Genomic DNA, 21,251 nt, shown 5'->3' on the forward strand with positions numbered 1-21,251 from the left:
TTATTACTAATTAGTTTTAATACAAAAGTAAAATACAAAAAAAGAATAGTAACTACAATTAAAACTTCAAAAAATGTTAGAAGCATAACAATAATTTATAGATTATGTTATATTGTCGATTCTCGATCGATATTTATGAATCTATATTTTATGATTATCTATTATATATTGGTAATATGTTTAATTAATCTTAAAAACACATATTAATATGAATATCTATTGTAGTGTAGATAATTGTTCCAAATGAATCGAATTATACTCTGATAATAAAATTATTATACTGTTCGGTTATAAAAATACGATTTAAATTAAAATAAATATGATGCAAATAATACGTTTTACTAAATAAAATTTTCATCAAATAAAGAAACATATTATGTTATGCATAATTCAATATAACCACATATTAACTTTTATATAGGCAATTATGATGTAACATAATATGAATTAATATATGTAATATAGACATTTTTTTTAATCATATTAAATCGATATGAACACTAAATTATATATATTATAACTTATGAACAAATGTGATGTAGCCCTTTTCATATTAATGGTAATTCTCCTATGGGAGTACATATTTTTAACTTCATCTCGAAATTAAACATATGGGATGGTATATATATTTAATTACTGTTCAAGTTATAAAAAATTAAATAAAGATATAATACTTAACCCTAACCCGAATATGGGTTTCACAACATAAAAACTATATAAAAATTATGCAAAAATTACTTCCCAATAGACAGCTTCTTAACATATATTATTTGTCATTTTATTCTTTATATTTTTTATTTTTTCTCTTAAACATTGCTTTTGAGATCGTTTCCGAAATCCAAGTAACGAATACTAATATAAAAATTTAAAAAAATCTATAATTTATTTATATTCACATATTAATCATCGCTGAATATATTGTTTAATTGACTTATTATTTACCTTATATGCAATTCCCAAGAAAATTGATACGGCAACAAATATAAATCCAATTGAAATTAGTGTGTTTTTTATTAATAATCTTCGTGAATATGTTGGAAGTGATGGAAAGTTGCTAGATTGAGCACCATTACATATATTTTTAAACCTGTTATAATCATTTGATAATGTAGATAATAATTGATTATATGGGCTGTTTTTACCATTATTATAATCTTCATTAAGTTCATCATATTTTTTAACAAAATTTTTAGCATCTTTCAAATAATTCTTGCAATCTGTTTTTTTTGTATCAAATCCATTATACATATTACTTAATTCATTAAATGCATGATAAAATCTAGACATATCTTTAATACCAATATTCATCAAATTTTCTTTTTTATCTATAAGATCCTTATAACTCTCATAAGCAGTAACACCATCTATTTTCTTATTATACTTCTCACCATCCTTTATATATTTATCATAAAAATCATTTAGATTGGTGATTCCCTCATGTGGTTTTAGGCTTAATATATAACTTAACCATATTATAATGTACTCAACAATATTGATATTATTTTTTGAATTAATACTAAACGTGTCAGAACTCCCAAAGAGTTCATTAAACAAATGTAAACACACAGCATTAATTTTATCGAGATCACTACCACATATTTTATTATTACAATATTCTTTGAAAAGGACATCACTTATAAATTTATAAATTCTATTATCCGGTTGATATATAAAATTCGTCCTTACATAAATGAACTTGCCCCACTAAAAAACATTTAAAAACAATTATTATAAATGTGCATTATTGAAAAAATTATTAAAATAAAGTTTAATGATATTTATATATAATACGGTATCAAAAAGTGTAAAGGAAATTATTATTATTAAAAAATGTATATACCATATGTTCATTCATTATGATCAGATTTTATTTTTGGTTTGTAAATTGAGTAGAAGCATGTTCTTTCATATACACTGCACCAAATATGGGAGGCAAATACTTTAACCAAATATATAACAACTCTCTGTAGTTAAATATATTATATATTTTTCAATAATTAAATTAATATGGAATAATAAAATAATGTTATTACTATAGAAACGTCTTATTCCTTTTTATTATAATTAGCTAAATTACTTTAGAGCCTTGCTTAATGCAATTTTTATTAAATATATATGTAATGAATTTTATACTAAAAATGATATTCTTACTAACATCTGGTATATCTTTATTATAAGAGGGATATCCTTCTATAAATAATTTAAAGTATGTTTGAACATAGAAAAGGAATATATTTATATATTATGTTTTGATGATTGTCCTTCAAAAAATTAAATACTGTATAAATCTAAAAAAATAAAAATTATATTATTACTATAATCCTTAAAATATATAAATAGTCATTTCTTAAAACATATTAAATAATTATACACTTGTTTCTAATACTATATACCATATTTTATTAAAATTATATATTTTCAAATTAAGTTGCATTATTTCCTTTCTATGCAATTATATAAATTTATATTGTTTTTAATGAATATAAATAAATTCATAACTCATTTTAATGAGTCCAATAACATTATTTTTATTTCTATATATTTCAATTTATAAATATTCTTTATTAGGTAATTTTATAATACATTTTGCATATTTTCCACTGTTAAAACGACAGTTAGCAGTGAGCACGCATTTATTATGCTATTTATAACCTTAAGTAAGTCTTTGAATATAAATAATTTTTAAAATAATGCTTAGTAAATATTAAACATATAAAAAATTAATAAGTATTAATGCAAATTTAAAGTATAATAGAAAACTATGCGTAATTAGGTTGTTATATTGCTCTTTAATAGGAGAGAGATAAGATATATTTGCTCTTTTAATATATAAATTTATATAAATATTCGTTAAATTTTCTGCATTGTTCATTTTTATCTTATATATTCTATTGTTATAGTTATCAATGTATATGTATTCAGATAATTTATTAGAAATTTTATATTTTATTAGTTTTATGATGAAACAATGCTGTTTATGATTAAATACGATTTACTAAACAATGATAAAATGACATTTAACACTAATTGAGTCCTTAATCTTTTTTCCATTGATCCAAACTTTTAAAATATAAAACCACAAATCCCAAATTGGGTCATTAACAAATATATAATGTATTATTATGTCTTTTCGATAATATTAATGTTTAATTATATGAAGGTTTCACAATGAAATAACATTTCAATATTAGTTATTGGTAGAGTATTTTATTAGATTATATGTATATTCATATAATAATAACGGATTTTATCTATCATATTATTTATAATTATTAGAACAAAATATGATATGATATGAAATTTTATTAATATACTTATATTATATTTTTTAAATCTTTTAAAATATAATTTTTTTATACCTCAAAACTATAAAGTTTAAAAATTAATATTGATTAATCCATTATTATATATTATGATAAATACATTAAATCTTATAAAACAATTTCTATTATTACTAATTAATTTTAATACAAATATAAAATACAAAAAGAGAATAGTAACTACAATTAAAACTTAAAAAATATTGTATATAGTTCAATTTTTTATGTATTACAAAAAATGTTAGAATCATAATAATATTTTATAGACTACGTTGCATTGTCGATTCTCGATCGATATTTATGAATCTATATTTTATGTTTATCTATTATTGCAGTTCAATTGGATAACAATATTTAAATTAAAATAAATATGATACAAGTTATAAGTTTTACTAAATAAAATTTTCATAAAATAAAGAAACATATTATTATATGCATAATTGAATATAGCTCTGGGTTATCAAGGTTTATATAATAGGAAATTATGATATTGCATAACGCAACTTCATATATAGTCAACATCTATATTCATATATACAATATATACATTTTATTTTAACCATATAAAATTGGCATGAACACATAATTGTATATATTATACTTTATGAGAAATATGGTATTGACCCCTTTCATATTAGATTATTCTCCTTTTGTTTTCATATTTTGACTTTTGAACTTAATCTTGTGATTAAACATGCGTAAATGGTACATATATTTAATTAGTGTTCAAATTATAAAAAGTTAAATGCAATATAATACTTAGCCCTAACCCGAATATGGGTTCCATAAACACAACCCGACCCTTAACATAAAAACTATATAAAATTATGCAAAAATTACTTCCCAATAGACAGTTTCTTAAAATATGTAAATCATTATTATTATTCCTAAAATAGTCACCCTCGTCGAATCGTATATTATTGATTCATTCTCTTCTTTATATTTTTTAGCTTTTCTCTTAATTTTTGTTTTTGAAATCGTTTCCGAAATCCAAATAACGAATACTAATATAAAATGTTAAGAAGCGTACGGTTGTTTGTTAATGTTTGCATATATATAATGAAAATAATTTTTAAATTCCTTATTATTTACCTTATAAGAAATTCCCAAAAAAAATGCTATTGCACCAAATATTGATAAAACTATAAATAATTTGTTTACTATTGACGAATTTGATGATGCATCTTCAGAAATATGTCCAGAACTATGTATAAATTTTTCTGCTTTTTCTATCGATGAAAGGGCTGGAAAACTATCACATTTATTTTTTAAATTATCATAATCCTTTGATAGTGTAGACAATAATTTATAATATGGACTACCTTCAGTAACACTAGGATTTTTCTTAATTTTTTTATATTTTTCAACAAATTCTTTAGCTTTTCCCAAATGTTTATTGCAATCTGGACTTTTATCATCCATTTCAAGATGCATCATACATAATTTATAAAATGCATTATATAACTCAGATATAATGCTCATATCCATATTTATCAAATCTTTTTTTTTATCTATAAGATCCTTATAACTATTATACTCCTTAATATCAGTTATAGTATTTTTATACATATTATTATTTATATATGTGTCATAAAAATATTGTAGATTAGTCTTATTTCCTTCACTTTTCTTTAGGTTTAAAATATAACTTAACCATATGATAATGTATTCAACAATATCGATGTTACTTTTTGCATCAGACTTAAACACAGAAGAATCCTTAAAGAATGCATCAAGCAAATATAAACATCCAGCATTAATTTTTGCAAGATTATCACTACATTTGTTACTAGAACAATAATTATTTAAAATGTTTCCATTAATAATAATTTGATAGTCTCCTTTTTCGTTCGGATTTTTGTAAATCGAGTTACTTATAGAAATGAGTGTTCCACACTAAGAAAGGATTTAAAAACAATTAATAAAAACGCGAATTATTAAAATAAAGTTTAATGATATATATAATACAATATCACAAAATGTAAAAGAAATTATTATTATTAAAAAATGCATATACCACTTTCTTATCCATTGTGATGAAATTTCATTTTATATTTGTAAATTGAGTAGAATCATGCTATTTTATATACGATGCACCAAATATGTGACGCTAATACTTTAACCCTATATATAGCAATTGTCTGTAGTTAAATATATTATAACTTTTTAATAAATAAATTATTATACATAATAAAATAATATTATTAGTAAAGAAACGTTCTATTTTTGTTTATCATAATTAGCTAAATTACCTTAAATATAGGGTTTCTTAATACATTTTAGTTAAATATATATAAATGAATTTTATACAAAAAATGCTGTTCTTACTAGAATCTGGTATAACTTTATTATAAAAATGGATATAATTTTATAAAGAATTTAAAGTATGTTTGAACATAGGAAAGGAATATATTTATATCTTATGTTTTGGTGATTGTCCTTCAAAAAATTAAATGCTGTATAAATCTAAAAAAATAAAAATTATATTATTACTATAATCCTTAAAATATATAAATAATATTTTTTTAAAATATATTAAATATTTACATACTTGTTTCTTATAATATATAGTACTGTTTTTTCTAAAATTATATTATTTTCGAATTAAGTTGCATTGTTCCCTTTTTTAATTGTATATACATAATTTTAATAATATTTTTATTTAATATATATCAATTCCAATTATATTTAACATTTTCAATAACTTTATTTTTATTCCTATATAATTAAATTAGAAATATACTATATTAGATAATTATATAATATATTTTGCACATCTTTTCCACGGTTTAAAACGAGAATTAGCACTGGACCCGTATTTATAAGCTTAAATAAGTCTTTAAATGTAGATTTTTTTAAAAATAATACTTAGTAGATATTAAATATTAACAAATTAATAAATGTTGATGCAAATTTTAAAGTATAATATAAAACTATGCGTAATTAAATTGTTATATTTACATTTTAGATAGGAGAGATAAGGGAATTATACCTTTTTAAGACAAGGATGTACCCATATAAGATTTATTTATTCTATATAGTTTAATTATGTTTTATATTTTATACCATTAAATCTTTCAACCCATGTATATATATTAAAATTAATCATTAAAAATGGCTTATAATTATTTTCTAAATATATAGTTTGCTTTTATATTTTATAATAAACTATATTTAGTTTTATTATGAAAAAGTATAAAATTATTAATATTATTTTTCTTGGTAGTGTTAATTCTAATATTATCGCATTAATGCATACTTAAATAAATGTTATAATAGTTCATATGATCCTTTATACGTATATTATAATATTATCAAATGTTTAAGAATATGTATAATGAATTTATACCCATGTAATGTATCAAATTAACATAATATATTTGTTCGTATTTAATACTTTATTGTTATTACTATTATTATTGTTACTGCTATATCACTGTATAGTACAACGAAATAATTAATTCCCTCAAAAAGAATACTTTAATCCAATTGTTATTTTTCCTTGTTTCATAGTTTTTAAATCAAGCATTATAGAACATATATTATTTCGCAATAGCAATATATTTAATTATATATTTGTGAATTTGTATATATATAATAACCTAATAAAAATATTATTAGTTCAAATTAAATTAATTATTGCATACCTTTTCTATATACTTTCCAATAATATATAATTGTATATATTTCCAAATTTAACATATTTCAGTTTTATTCTTTGATAAAATATTATATATATACTAGAACAATAACGATATTCAATCTATCATATTATTTATAATTATTAGAACAAACAATAACATTAAATTTTATTAATATACTAATAGTTTTTCTTTTAAATATTTTAAAAAATAATTTATTTATACCTCAAAACTATAAAGTTTAAAAACTAATAGTAATTAATCTAATATTATACCTTTATGGGAAATAAATTGAAATCTATAAACTATCTCTATTATTTGAATTTAAAACTTTAGCATAAAATGAAACTATATATAATCGAAAATTAAAAGGATAGTATACATCTATCTATAATTTAATTTATTATTAATGTGCATATTTTTATTGTATTACTAAAAATGACAGATACATAAAGCATCTTTTATAGATATTATTGTGTTGTTGAACCTCGATCGATATACCATGCATCTATATTTTATGACTATCTATTATATATTTGTAATATGTTAAATTAACAATAAAAATATTCCCATTAACCTGAAGGTATATTATAATGTAGGTGAATATTCAAAATGAATTTTATTATAATTCATATCCAACTTCATATATAATATTATTATACTGTTTGGTTATCAAAATACGATTTAAATTAAAACAAATGATACAAATAATAAGTTTTACTAAATAAAATGTTTTATCAAATAAAGAAACATATTGTATTATGCATAATTCGATGTAACCACATATTAAAAAATTTTATATAAAGAAATTATGATATAGCAAATATCTATATTAATATATGCAATATAGACATTTTTTCTAATAATGTTAAATCGATATGAACACTAAATTATATATATTATAATTTATGAAACAATGTGATGTGGCTCTTTTCATATTAATGAAAGTACCCCTTTGGGGGCGCATATTTGGACTTCATCTCGATATTAAACATACGGACATAGTACACATATTTATTTAGTGTTCAAATTATACAAAATTAAATGCAATATAATACTTAGTCCTAACCCGAATATGGGCTCCACGAAGACAACCCTGATCCACAACATAAAAATTATATAAAAATTATGATCAAAAATTACTTCGAAATAGACAGTTTCTTAACATATTCCAATCATTATTAATCTTCGAATCATATATTAATGATTCATTCTCTTCTTTATATTTTTTATTTTTTCTCTTAAATGTAGTTTTTGATCTCTTTTCCGAAATTCAAATAACGAATACTAATATAAAATATTAAAAAACGTATGAATTTTTTGTTAATGTTTGCATATGTATAATTAAAATAATATTTAAATGTAATATTTTTTAATTCCTTATTATTTACCTTATAAGCAATTCCCAAGAAAATTGCTATTGCACCAAATATCGATAAAACCGGAATTAATTTGCTTGCTATCGACGAACTTGATGTAACTTCAGAAATATGTCCATAAATTTGTTTAGGACATATTGAAGGAATTTTTTCTTTTTCTATCGTTGGAAGCGATGAACTATCGCTACATTTCTTTTTAAAATTATCATAATCATTTGATAAAGTACACAATACTTGTTTATATGAATCTTCTCCAGTGCTATTATAATCCTCGTAAAGTTTTTCATATTGTTTAACAAATTTATCAGCTTTTTCCGAACAGTTTGCGCAATCTTCCTTATTTTCATCAAATTCAGTATACATTTCACATAATAATTTAAATGGATCATAAAATTTAGATATATCTTTAATATTCATTTTCATCAATTTTTTTTTATTTATAAGATCATCATAACTATTATAATCACCAACATCGTCTATAGAATTTTTATACTTAGCATTATCTATATAATTATTATAAAACATATCTATAGTGTTAATGCTGTTATCTTTCTTTAGGTTAAACATATAACTTAACCATATCATAATGTATTCAACAATATTGATGTTACTTTTTGCAACAGACTCAAACACAGAAGAATTCTTAAAGAATCCATCAAACAAATATAAAAATCCAACATTTATTTTATCGATATAACTAGAACACTTATTATTACAATACTCTTTGAAAAAATTATCATCATTAAATTGGTATTTTTCATCACCGTCTAATTTATCGGGAAAATCCTCCCATACATTCTTGAACCTTTTACACTAAGAAAACATTTAAAAAAGTATAATGAAAGTATACGCTAATGAAACTCTTATAAAATAAAGTTTAATTATATTTATATATAATACAATATCAAAAAATGTAAAGGGAATTATTATTTAAAAAAAAATGATATACCACTTCGACATTCATTATAATTGGATTTTATTTTTGATTCGTAAATTGAGCAAAATCATTTTTGTTATATACACTACACCAAATATCTGACGCTAATACTTTAACCCTATATATAACAACTGTCTGTAGTTAAATATATAAGTTTTTCAATAATTAAATTAATATAGAATAATAAAACAATATTATTACTAAAGAAACGGTTTATTCCTTTTTTTGATAACTACTAAGATCCCTTAAATTGGAGATATTTAATACATTTTGGTCAGATGTATAATATAATTTATGATTATTAGTAACATCCATTATAATTTTATTATAAAAATTTAAGTAGTTTAGTAATGAATTTAAAATACTCCCTCTTATATTTGTGTCTCAATATAGAAAAATACAATTTTTTTTCTCATGCTTTAATAAATATATTATTAGTATAATTTTTAAAAGTATATAAATATTTTATATACTTGTTTCTTATAATATAGTTTTTTCTAAAATTATAACATTTACAAAGTTCCATTTTTCTATTTCCTATGCAAATTATATACATTTATATTGTTTTTAATGAATATAGATAAATTCATAATCCATTTTAATGATTCCGATAACTATATTTTCATTTCTATATACTTCAATTTATAAATATACCTTATTGAGTAATTTTACAATATATTTTACGCATAATTTTCACGGTTTAAAACAATTAACATTGAACCTGTATTTATTAAACTATTTTTAAGCTTAAATACGTTTTTATATGTAGATTGTTTTTAAAATCATACTTAGTAGATATTAAATATTAACATATAAATAACTATTGATGAAAACTTTTAAGTATAATAGAAAACTATTTGTAATTAGGTCGTCATATTGTCCTTTAAGAGGAGAGAGATAAGATATCTTTGCTCTTTTAATATTTAAATTAAGTTGAATATTCAATAAATGTTCTGCATTGTTCATTTTTATCTTATATATTATATTTTTATAGTTATCAATGTATATACAATCAAATAATTTATTAAAAATTCTATGTTTTATTAATTCTATGACAAAACAATGATAATATAATATGGAATAACAGAAAGACATTTAACATTAATTGAGTTTTTATCCTTTTCTTTATTTATCCAGTTTTTTAGAATGAAAAATTACAAACCCCAAATTGGATCTTTAACAAATATATAAAAATTATACCTTTATAATGTATTATTATGCGTCTTTTCGATAAAATTAATATTTAATTATTTGAAGGTTTCACAATAAAATAATATTTCAATATTAATTATTGGTATAGTATTTTATTAGTTTATATGTATAGTCATATAATAATAACCCATTATATCTATAATCTTATTTATAATTATTGATCAAAATATGATATAAATTTTATTAATATACTTATATTTTATTTTTTTAATTTTTTGAAATATAATTTATTTATACCTCAAAACTATGAAGTTTAAAAATAAATAGTTAATAATTTAATATTATACCTTTATAGAAAATATATTAATGTATATAAAGCATCTTTTATTAATACTAATTAATTTGAACACAAATGTAAAGGAAATACAAAAGAGAATAGTGACTACAATTAAAATATCAAAAATATTGATATATAGTTTATTTTTTATGTATTACAAAAAATGTTAGATGCATAACATGCCTTTTATAGATAACGTTGTATTGTCGATTCTCGATCGATAATTTATGAATCTATATTTTATGAACATCCATTATTACAGTTCAGTTGGATAATATGATTTAAATTAAAATCAATATGGTACAAATAATAAGTTTTACTAAATAAAACAAAGAAACATATTATGATATGCATAATTCAATATATCTCTGGGTTACCAAGGCTTATATAATAGGCAATTATTATATAGAAAATATTTGTATTAATATTTGTAATATATTTATTTTAATCATATTAAATCAGCATGAACACTCAATTATATATATTATAACTTATAAATATGTTATGTAACCCCTTTCATATTAATGGCAGTACCCATTTTGGAGGTACATATTTTGAAAATCATCTCGTGATTAAATATACGGATATAGTACATATATTTAATTAGTGCTCGAATTATAAAAAATTAAATAAAGATATAATACTTAGCCCTAACCCGAATATGGGTTCCACAACATAAAAACTATATAAAAATTATGCAAAAATTACTTCGGAATAGACAGTTTCCTAAAATATATCAATCATTATTACTATTACGGAATAATCATTACTCTTCGAATCATATTAATAACCCATTTTCTTCTTTATTTTTTTAGCTTTTCTCTTAAATGCTGTTTTTGAGATCGTTTCCGAAACCCAAATAACGAATACTAATATAAAATGTCAAGAAGCGTATGCTTTTTTTTTAATGTTTCATATATTTAATGAACATAATTTTTTAATTCCTTATTATTTACCTTATAAGAAATTCCAAAAAAAAATGATGCTACAACAAATATAATTGCAATTGGAATTAGTATACTTTTTGTCACTGGACATTCTTTCATTGGGCTTTCTTTCACTGGACATTCTTTCACTGGACTTTTTGTCACTGAACTTCGTAAACAAGTTTCAAGGGATTCTGTATTACTACATACTGTTTTATATTTCTCTTTAAATTTGTCATAATCTTTTGATAAACTTAACCATAGTTGAAAATAAGAACTTCCTTTATTAATATCTAAAGTATTTTTAAGTTTTTCATATTTTTCATAAAATTCTCCAGCATTTTTTAAACATGTATTGCATTGGTTTTTTTTTGTAACAATTTCACTATCCATCTTACATAATAATTTAAATACTTCATAAAAATTATATATATCTTTAATATCGATATTCATCGATTCTATTTTATTTTCTATAACACTTATATTAATCTTACTATTAGTATTACCAATTGTTTTCTGATCATAATGACTATTTGTTTTTATATGTTTGGTATAAAACTCGTTTAATGTGGTGGTTCCATTTTCTGTTTTTTGATTCAGTTTGTGACCTAACCATAAAATAGCGTATTCAGCAATTTTATCACTATCTAAATTCTCATCAACACCAATAACATTAAAGAAAGCTAGAAATGCTATAAAAGCAGAACTAATTTTTTTATCATCATTATCACAGTTTTGATTAGGACAATGCATATTGGTTGAACTTCCTGTGAAGTTATAATTTTGAGAATCTCGATCGAAGACAAGACCACGATCTATCACGTCAATTCCATCACACTACGAATATATTTTACGAATTAAACAAAAGAGTGTATTAATATAAATGTTACTAAAATGAAAATTAATATAATTTATAGTTAATGCAACATCCAAATAATGTAAGAAAAAGGATATATACCAGCTTAATAGGCATTATAATGAAATTCCGTTAAATTTAGAGATTATGTGGGATGATGTTATTTAAATATATTGGATAAATATATGTTATATTTACTTAAGCTCTTTATATACCAATTATCTTTCGTTAGATATATTCTTAATTTTAACTTCATATAAAATAATAATATAGTAGTATTACTAAAATCATATTATACTTATTTTATGACATTTAGCTAAATTACCTTAAATAGAGGATTTCTTATACACTTTGACATATGTATATATGATGCATTTTATACAAAAAATACTATTCTTACTAACATTTGGTATAACTTTATTATAAAAATGGATATAATTTTATAAAGAAATTAAAAAATATATACTTATACATATGCTTTAATATAGAACGTAAACAACACCCTAAAACTTAAATACTGTATAAATATAAAAATAAAAAAGTTTTATTATTATTATTATTATTATAATCCTTAAAACCATATAAATAATAATTTTTTAAAATATATTAAATATTTATATATTTGTTTCTTATAATATATAATATAGTTTTTTCTAAAATTATAGTATTTTAAAGTTATATGCTCCATTTTCTATGCAAATTACATAATTTTAATATTATTTTATTTAATATAGATAACTTTACAATATGTGTTAACGAGTCCAATAACTTTATTTTTATTCCTACATATTATAATTTATAAGTATTCCTTATTGGGTAATTTTATAATATATTTCCCCATCTTTTCCATTTTTAAAACAACAATTAGCACTGAAACCGTATTATAAGCTTAAATAATTCTTTGAATGTATATTGTTTTTAAAATAATACTTAGTAAATATTAACATATAAATATATATTGATGATATTTTAAAATATAATAGAAAACTATGCGTAATTAAGTTGTTATATTTCACTTTAAGAGGAGAGAGATAAGATATCTTTGCTCTTTTAATATATAAATTTAGATAAATATTCGTTAAATGTTCTACAATATTCATTTTTATCTTATATATTATATTTTTATAGTTATCAATGTATATACATTCAAATAATTTATTAAAAATTCTATATTTTATTAATTCTATGATAAAGTAATGATAATATAATACGAGTTAATATGGAATAATAAAATAGAATTTAACATTAATTGAATATTTAACCTTTTCTTTATTGATTCAGTTTTTTAGAATATAAAACCACAAATCCCAAATTGGGTCATTAACAAATATATAATGTATTATTATGTCTTTTCGATAATATTATCATTTAATTATATGAAGGTTTCACAATATAACAATATTTCAATATTAGTTATTGGTATAATATTTTACTATTTTATATGTATATAATAATAACGGATTCAATTTATCATATTATTTATAATTATTAGAATAAAATGTGATATGAAATTTTATTAATATACTTATATTTTATTTTTTAACTATTTTAAATATAATATATTTCTAATTTATATATACATCAAAACTATAAAGCTTAAAATAAATAGTGATTAATCTAATATTATATCTTTATAGTAAATAAATTAACGTATATAGAACTATTTCCATAATTTTAATTTAAAACCGTAATATAAATATAAAGAAAATGATATTATATATAATCGAAAGTTAAAAGGATAGTATGCCTATATCTATAATGTAATTTTTTGTTAATATGTATATTTTTATTGTATTATTAAAAATGTTAGATGCATAAAATGCCTTTTATAGATATCATTGTATTGTCGATTCTTGATCTATATTTTATGAATACCTATTATATATTGGTAATATGTTTAATTAACAATAAAATATATTCATTAACCTGAAGGTATATTATAATGTGGATGAATAATCAAAATGAATTTTATTATAATTCATACCCAACTTCATATATAATGTTATTATTAAAGTTATGTTGGCGTAATATAATTTAATTTAAAACAAATATGATACAAATTATAAGTTTTACTAAATAAAATTTTCGTCAAATAAAGAAACATATTGCGTTATGCATAATTCGATGTAACCACATATTAACAAATTTTATATAATAGGAATTATGATATATCAAATATCTATATTAATATATGTAATAAAGCCATTTTTTTTAATAATATTAAATCGATATGAATACTCAATTATTTATATTATAACTTATGAAAAAAGATTATGTGGTCCTTTTCATGTTAATGGCCATACCCTTTTTTTGGTTGCACATTTAGACTTCATCTCGGGATTAACCATACGGAAATGGTAAATATATTTGATCAACATTTACAAACCAATAAATATTATAAAATTATTAAAAATTAAATACAATATAATACTTAACCCTAACCCGATTGTGGGTTCCATAAACATAACTTCATCCCTGATTCATAACATAAAAATATATAAAAATTATGCAAACATTTTGATAAAAGTTTGTTACTTCCGAATATAAAAATATATTAAAGTATATTGATCGCTATTTTCAGAGTCATATATTAATGAACCATTTTCTTCTTTATTTTTTTATCTTTTTATCTTTTCTCTTAAATGTTGTTTTTGGGTTCGTTTCCGAAATCCAAATAACGAATACTAATATAAAAATGGTAAACATATTATATATTTGTTGATAATCGCATATAAGTAATCGCGTAAATAATTTATAAATTCTTTATTATTTACCTTATAAGAAATTCCCAAAAAAATTGCTATTGCACCAAATATCGATAAAACCGGAATTAATTTGCTTGCTATCGACGAACTTGATGATGTAACTTCAAAACTCAGTTCAGGACTAGGTTCAGAACTTAGTGCAGGATTTTGTATTGTGTTTATATCTGGAAGTGACGGGACATCGCTACAATCAATGCTACTACTACTACAAAAATTTTTAAAATTATTATAATCATTTGATAAAGTAGACAATATTTGTTTATATGAATTATCTCCAATAATTCTAGAATCGCCATTAAATTTTTTATATTTTTCAACAAATTTTTTAGCACAATCTAAATAATTCTTATTATTTGGCTTGTTTGCATCAAGTTCAGTATACATGTTACATAATGTTTTAAATGCATCATAAAATTTAGACATATACTCAGAGTTAATATTGAACAATTCCTTTTTTTTATCTATGATTTCCTTATAATTGTTATATCCCGTTATTCCTTTTAATGACTTACTAGGATCTCTACTATCATTATTGCAATTAGTATAATGCGTATTAATTTCTATATAATTACTATAAAAATCGTTTAATTTGGTGATTTTGCTTTCTTTTTTTAGGTTTAACATATAACTTAACCATATGATAATGTATTCAGCAATATTGATATCATCTTTTTTATTTTTCACAAACAATTGGTCAAACAACCATAAAAATCCAGCATTTATTTTATCGAGATCAGTCTTACATTTTGTTTCCTCTGATTCTCCATTAGAGCAATAATTATTTAAACTACTAAGAGATTCTAGTTCAAGTGCGGTTTTGTCTAATTCATCGGGTAAATAGTTTCTCAATGTATCAAACCTTCGACACTAAGAAAACATTTAAAAAAGCATAATAAAAATATATGCTAATGAAATTCTTATAAAATAAAATTTAATGAAATTTATAGCTTATATAATATCAACAAATACAAGGGAAAGCAAATTTTATTAAAAATTGCAGATACCATTGTATTATCCATTGTAATTTTATTTTGTTTATAATATGCAAAATATGTAACATCATATTATGTTATATGTTTTACGCTTAATAAATGACAAAATAATTGAACTTTAATATAAAATTATATGTGGTTAATCATGTTATTATCATTTTGAATATCAATTTAAATATAATATAGAACAATATATATGTTTATGGTAGTTAGGTAAATTGCCTTATTTTTGGGCTTGTTTAATACATTTTTTATCATATGTATATATAATACAATTTTCCATATTTTGTTATCCTTAATAACATTCATACGAGAATTATTATAAACATTAAAGCAGCATTGTAACGAATTAAAAATATATCTTCTTATGCATATGCTTTAATATAGAAAATAAACAACGTCATATCGTTTGTTTTAATAAGTGGTGTCCCCAAAATAATCTACTGCATAAATCGAAACAATTAAGAAATCCATTATTACTATAACCCCTAAAAGTATATAAATAGTTGTATTTTAAAATATGCTAAATACTTATATATTTGTTTCTTATAATATATATATAGTTTTTTCTAAAATTATAACATTTACAAAATAAGTTGCATTGTTCCCTTTTTTAATTGCATATATATAATTTTATTATTATTTTTATTTAATATATATGCATTCTAATTATGTTTAACATTTTCGATAACTTTATTTTTATTCTTATATACTCAATTTATAAATATTCTTTATTAGGTAATTTTATAATACATTTTTCCATATTGTCCATTCTTTAAAACAACAATTAGCACTGGATCCATATTTATTAAGCTATTTATAAGCTTAAATAATCCTATGAATGTAAATAGTTTTTATAATCATACTTACCAAATATTAAATATTAATACATAAATAAATATTGATGCGAATTTTAAAGTATAATATAAAACTATGTTTAATTAGGTTGTTATATTAGCATTTAAGAGGAGAGAGATAAGATATATTTTCTCTTTTAATATATAAATTTATATAAATATTCGTTAAATTTTCTACATTTTTTATTTTTATCTTATATATTTTATTGTTATAATTATCAATGTATATACAATCAAATAATTTATTAAAAATCCTATAATTTATTAATTTGATGAAAAAACAATGCTATTTGGGATTATAAAATATGATTCATTAAATAATGATAATATAAAACGCGTTAATATGGAATTTAACATGAATTGAGTCTTTAGAATTTTCTTTATTTATCCAGTTTTTTAGAATATAAAACCACATATCCAAAATTGGATCTTTAACAAATATATAAAAATTATATCATTATAATGTATTATAATGTGTCTTTTCGATAAAGTTAATATATAATTATATGAGTTTCCACAAAAAAACAGTACTTCAATATTAATTATTGGTATAATAATTTACTATTTTATATGTATAGGTATATAATATTAACGCTATTATATCTATCATATTATTAATAATTATTATAACAAAATATGATATGAAATTTTATTAATATATTTATATTTTATTTTTTAACTATTTTAAATATGATATGAAAATTTATTAATATACTTGTATTTTTTCTTTTAACTATTTTAAATATAATATATTTCCAATTTGTTTATACCTCAAAATATAGAATTTAAAAATGAATAGTGATTAATATATTATTATATCTTATGATAAATAAATTATGGCATATAAAGCAATTTCTATTCATATTAATTAATTTTAATATAAATGTAAAATACAAAAAAAGAATAGTAACTACAATTAAAACTTCAAAAAATGTTAGAAGCATAATTATATTTTATAGACTATGTTACAATGTCGATTCTCGATCGATATTCCATGCATCTATATTTTATGAACATCTATTATTACAGTTCAGTTGTATAACATGATATAAATAAAAATAAATATGATATAAATAATAAATTTTACTAAATAAAACCTTCATGAAATAAAGAAACATATTGTGTTATGCATAATTGAATATAATTCTGGGTTAGAACGTTTTATATAATGACAAATATGATGTATCATAATATTAATTAATATATGTAATAAAGACATTTTATTTTAATCATATTAAATCGGTATGAACACTCAATTATATATATTATAACTTATAAAACATGTTGCGCAATTCATTATATATTAGCTTATGCCCCTTCTTGGTTGGGTATTTGTACTTTTGATTTCATTTTGTGATTAAACATATGGAATGATACATATATTAAATTAGTGTTTAAATTATAAAAAAATAAATAAAGATATAATACTTAGCCCTAACCCCAATATGTGTCTCACAACATAAACATATCTTGAACCCTGACCCACAACATAAAAACTATATAAAAATTATGTAAAAATTACTTCGAAATAGACAATTTATTGAAATATATTAATCATTATTACTATTCCTGAAATAGTCACTCTTTTCGAATCATATATTAATGATTCATTCTCTTCTTTACATTTTTTAGCTTTTCTCTTAAATATTGTTTTTGAACTCGTTTCCGAAATCCAAATAATGAATACTAATATAAAATGTTAAGAAATGTACGATTTTTTTGTTAACGTTTGCATATATATAATGAAAATAATTTTTTAATTCTTTATTATTTACCTTATAAGAAATTCCTAAAAAAATTCCTATTGCACCAAATATCGATAAAACTAGTAATAATTTGTTTGTTATCGACGAACTTGATGCTGTAACTACAGACATTTGTGCAGAACATTTTGTTGTTATCTCTGGAAGGGATGTAAAACTTTTACATTTATTTTTTAAATTATCATAATCACTTGATAAAGTACACAATACTTTACTATATGAACTATTTGTAGTAATACTAGAATCTCCATTAAGTTCTTTATATTTTTCAACAAATTGATCAGCTTTTCCCGAACATTTTGTGCAATTTGACGTGTTTTCATCAAATTCAATATAAATTTCACATAATAATTTAAATGCACCATAAAATTTAGATATAATATTTTTATTCATATTCACATTTTCCAAATTGTGGTTTTTACTTATAAGTTCTATATAACTATTATATTCACTAATATCAGCTATAGTATTTGTATACTTATTACCACCCTTCATATATGTTTTATAAAAAAAACCTAGACTTTGGTTTAATTCACTTTTCATTAGGCTTAACATATAACTTAACCATATTATAATGTAATCAACAATATTGATGTTATTTTTTGCAACCTGCTTAAACAAAGAAGAATCCTTAAAGAATGCATCAAAAAAATATAAGCACCCAGCATTAATTTTTTCGAAATCATTATTACAACCACTAGCACAATAATCTTTGAAATGTTCGTCTTTAAATGTATACTTTTCGTCACTGTCCAATTGATCGTGGAAATTCTCCCTTACTAAAAGAAAGTTCTTACACTAAAAAAATATTTAAAAACAATTATTAGAATTGTGCATTATTGAAAATTTTATTAAAATAAAGTTTAATGATATTTATATATAATACAGTATCAAAAAATGTAAAGGAAATTATTATTATTAAAAAATGTATATACTATTTCAGCATCCATTATAATGGGATATTATTTTTGATTTGTAAATTGAGCAGGATCATGCTGTTTTATATACGTTACCCTCAATATGTAACACAAACACTTTAATCCTATATATAGAAACTGCCTGTAGTTAAATATATTATAAATTTTTAATAATGAAATTAATATAGAATAGTATAATAATATTGGAAAGAAACGTTATATTTCTGTTTATTATAATAAGCTAAATTACCTTAAATATAGGGGTGCTTAATACATTTTGATTAAATATAGATATGATGGATTTTATACAAAAAATTCTATTCTTATTAACATATGGTATAACTTTATTATAAAAATTAATATACTTTATAATTAATTTAATGTATGTTTTAACATAGAAAAGGAATATATTTATATTTTTTGTTTTAATAAATGATGCCCCAAAACTAATATACTGTATAAATCTAATAAATTAAAAATCATATTATTACTATAATCCTTAAAAGTATATAAATAGTCGATTTTTAAAATATATTAAATTTTTATATACTCGTTTCTTATAATATATAATATAGTTTTTTCTAAAATTATACTATTTTCAAATTAAGTCACATGCTCCACTTTCTATGCAAAATATATAAATTTATATTATTTTTATTTAATATATATACATTCACAATTCATTTTAATGAGTCTTATAACATTATTTTTATTTCTATATACTTCAATTTACAAATATTCCGTATTAGCTAATTATAGAATATATTTCTCGTATCGTTTCCATAGTTTAAAACACCAATTAGTACTGAATCCGTACTTATGCTATTTATAAGCTTAAATAAGTATTTGAATGTAAAGATCTTTTAAAATAATACTTAGTAAATATTAACATATAACTATATATTGATGATATTTTAAAGTATAATAGAAAAATATATGTATTAGGTTGTTATATTGCACTTTAAGAGGAGAGAGATAAGATATCTTTGCTCTTTTAATATATAAATTTAGATAAATATTCGTTAAATGTTCTACAATGTTCATTTTTATCTTATATATTTTATTGTTATAGTTATCAATGTATATACATTCAAATAGTTTATTAAAAGATCTATATTATATTAATTTTATGATAAAACAATGCTATTTGTAATTAAAGATTATTTATTAAACAATGATAATATAATACGTGTTAATATGAAATAATAAAAAGACTTTTGACGTTAATTGAGTTTTTAACCTTTTCTTTATTTATCAGTTTTTTAGAATATAAAACTAAAAATTCCAAATTGGATCTTTAACAAAATATATAACATTGATATCTTTATAATATATTATTATTTGTCTTTTAGATATTAATATTTAATTATATGAATGTTTCACAATAAAACAATATTTCAATATTAGTT

The 21,251-nt window shown here is 20.4% G+C and overlaps 6 protein-coding genes across 6 annotated transcripts; all 6 read right to left on the bottom strand.

Annotated features, from left to right (window-relative positions):
* Positions 1 to 756: 756 nt before the first annotated feature.
* PY17X_0400600 (uncharacterized protein) lies at positions 757 to 1,855 on the bottom strand (the record flags this gene model as incomplete). Its single annotated transcript, XM_721624.1, has 3 exons — positions 757 to 852; positions 943 to 1,704; positions 1,841 to 1,855. 3 exons carry the CDS (start codon positions 1,853 to 1,855, stop codon positions 757 to 759), a joined length of 873 nt encoding a protein of 290 aa, XP_726717.1.
* Positions 1,856 to 4,237: 2,382 nt separating this feature from the next.
* PY17X_0400700 (PIR protein) lies at positions 4,238 to 5,352 on the bottom strand (the record flags this gene model as incomplete). The annotated part of the gene is made up of 3 exons (XM_022955024.1): positions 4,238 to 4,324; positions 4,413 to 5,216; positions 5,338 to 5,352. The coding sequence occupies 3 exons, from the start codon at positions 5,350 to 5,352 to the stop codon at positions 4,238 to 4,240; spliced, it is 906 nt and encodes a 301-aa protein (XP_022811510.1).
* Positions 5,353 to 8,161: 2,809 nt separating this feature from the next.
* PY17X_0400800 (uncharacterized protein) lies at positions 8,162 to 9,304 on the bottom strand (the record flags this gene model as incomplete). Its single annotated transcript, XM_720632.1, has 3 exons — positions 8,162 to 8,248; positions 8,353 to 9,153; positions 9,290 to 9,304. The coding sequence occupies 3 exons, from the start codon at positions 9,302 to 9,304 to the stop codon at positions 8,162 to 8,164; spliced, it is 903 nt and encodes a 300-aa protein (XP_725725.1).
* Positions 9,305 to 11,569: 2,265 nt separating this feature from the next.
* Positions 11,570 to 12,665, bottom strand: PY17X_0400900 (PIR protein; the record flags this gene model as incomplete). Its single annotated transcript, XM_022955026.1, has 3 exons — positions 11,570 to 11,635; positions 11,723 to 12,529; positions 12,651 to 12,665. 3 exons carry the CDS (start codon positions 12,663 to 12,665, stop codon positions 11,570 to 11,572), a joined length of 888 nt encoding a protein of 295 aa, XP_022811511.1.
* A 2,501-nt stretch (positions 12,666 to 15,166) lies between these two features.
* Positions 15,167 to 16,332, bottom strand: PY17X_0401000 (PIR protein; the record flags this gene model as incomplete). Its single annotated transcript, XM_022955027.1, has 3 exons — positions 15,167 to 15,232; positions 15,323 to 16,180; positions 16,318 to 16,332. 3 exons carry the CDS (start codon positions 16,330 to 16,332, stop codon positions 15,167 to 15,169), a joined length of 939 nt encoding a protein of 312 aa, XP_022811512.1.
* A 2,429-nt stretch (positions 16,333 to 18,761) lies between these two features.
* Positions 18,762 to 19,875, bottom strand: PY17X_0401100 (PIR protein; the record flags this gene model as incomplete). Its single annotated transcript, XM_022955028.1, has 3 exons — positions 18,762 to 18,848; positions 18,938 to 19,723; positions 19,861 to 19,875. The coding sequence occupies 3 exons, from the start codon at positions 19,873 to 19,875 to the stop codon at positions 18,762 to 18,764; spliced, it is 888 nt and encodes a 295-aa protein (XP_022811513.1).
* Positions 19,876 to 21,251: the final 1,376 nt, after the last annotated feature.

This window comes from Plasmodium yoelii, assembly GCF_900002385.2.
Source record: "Plasmodium yoelii strain 17X genome assembly, chromosome: 4".
NCBI classification, from domain to species: domain Eukaryota; phylum Apicomplexa; class Aconoidasida; order Haemosporida; family Plasmodiidae; genus Plasmodium; species Plasmodium yoelii.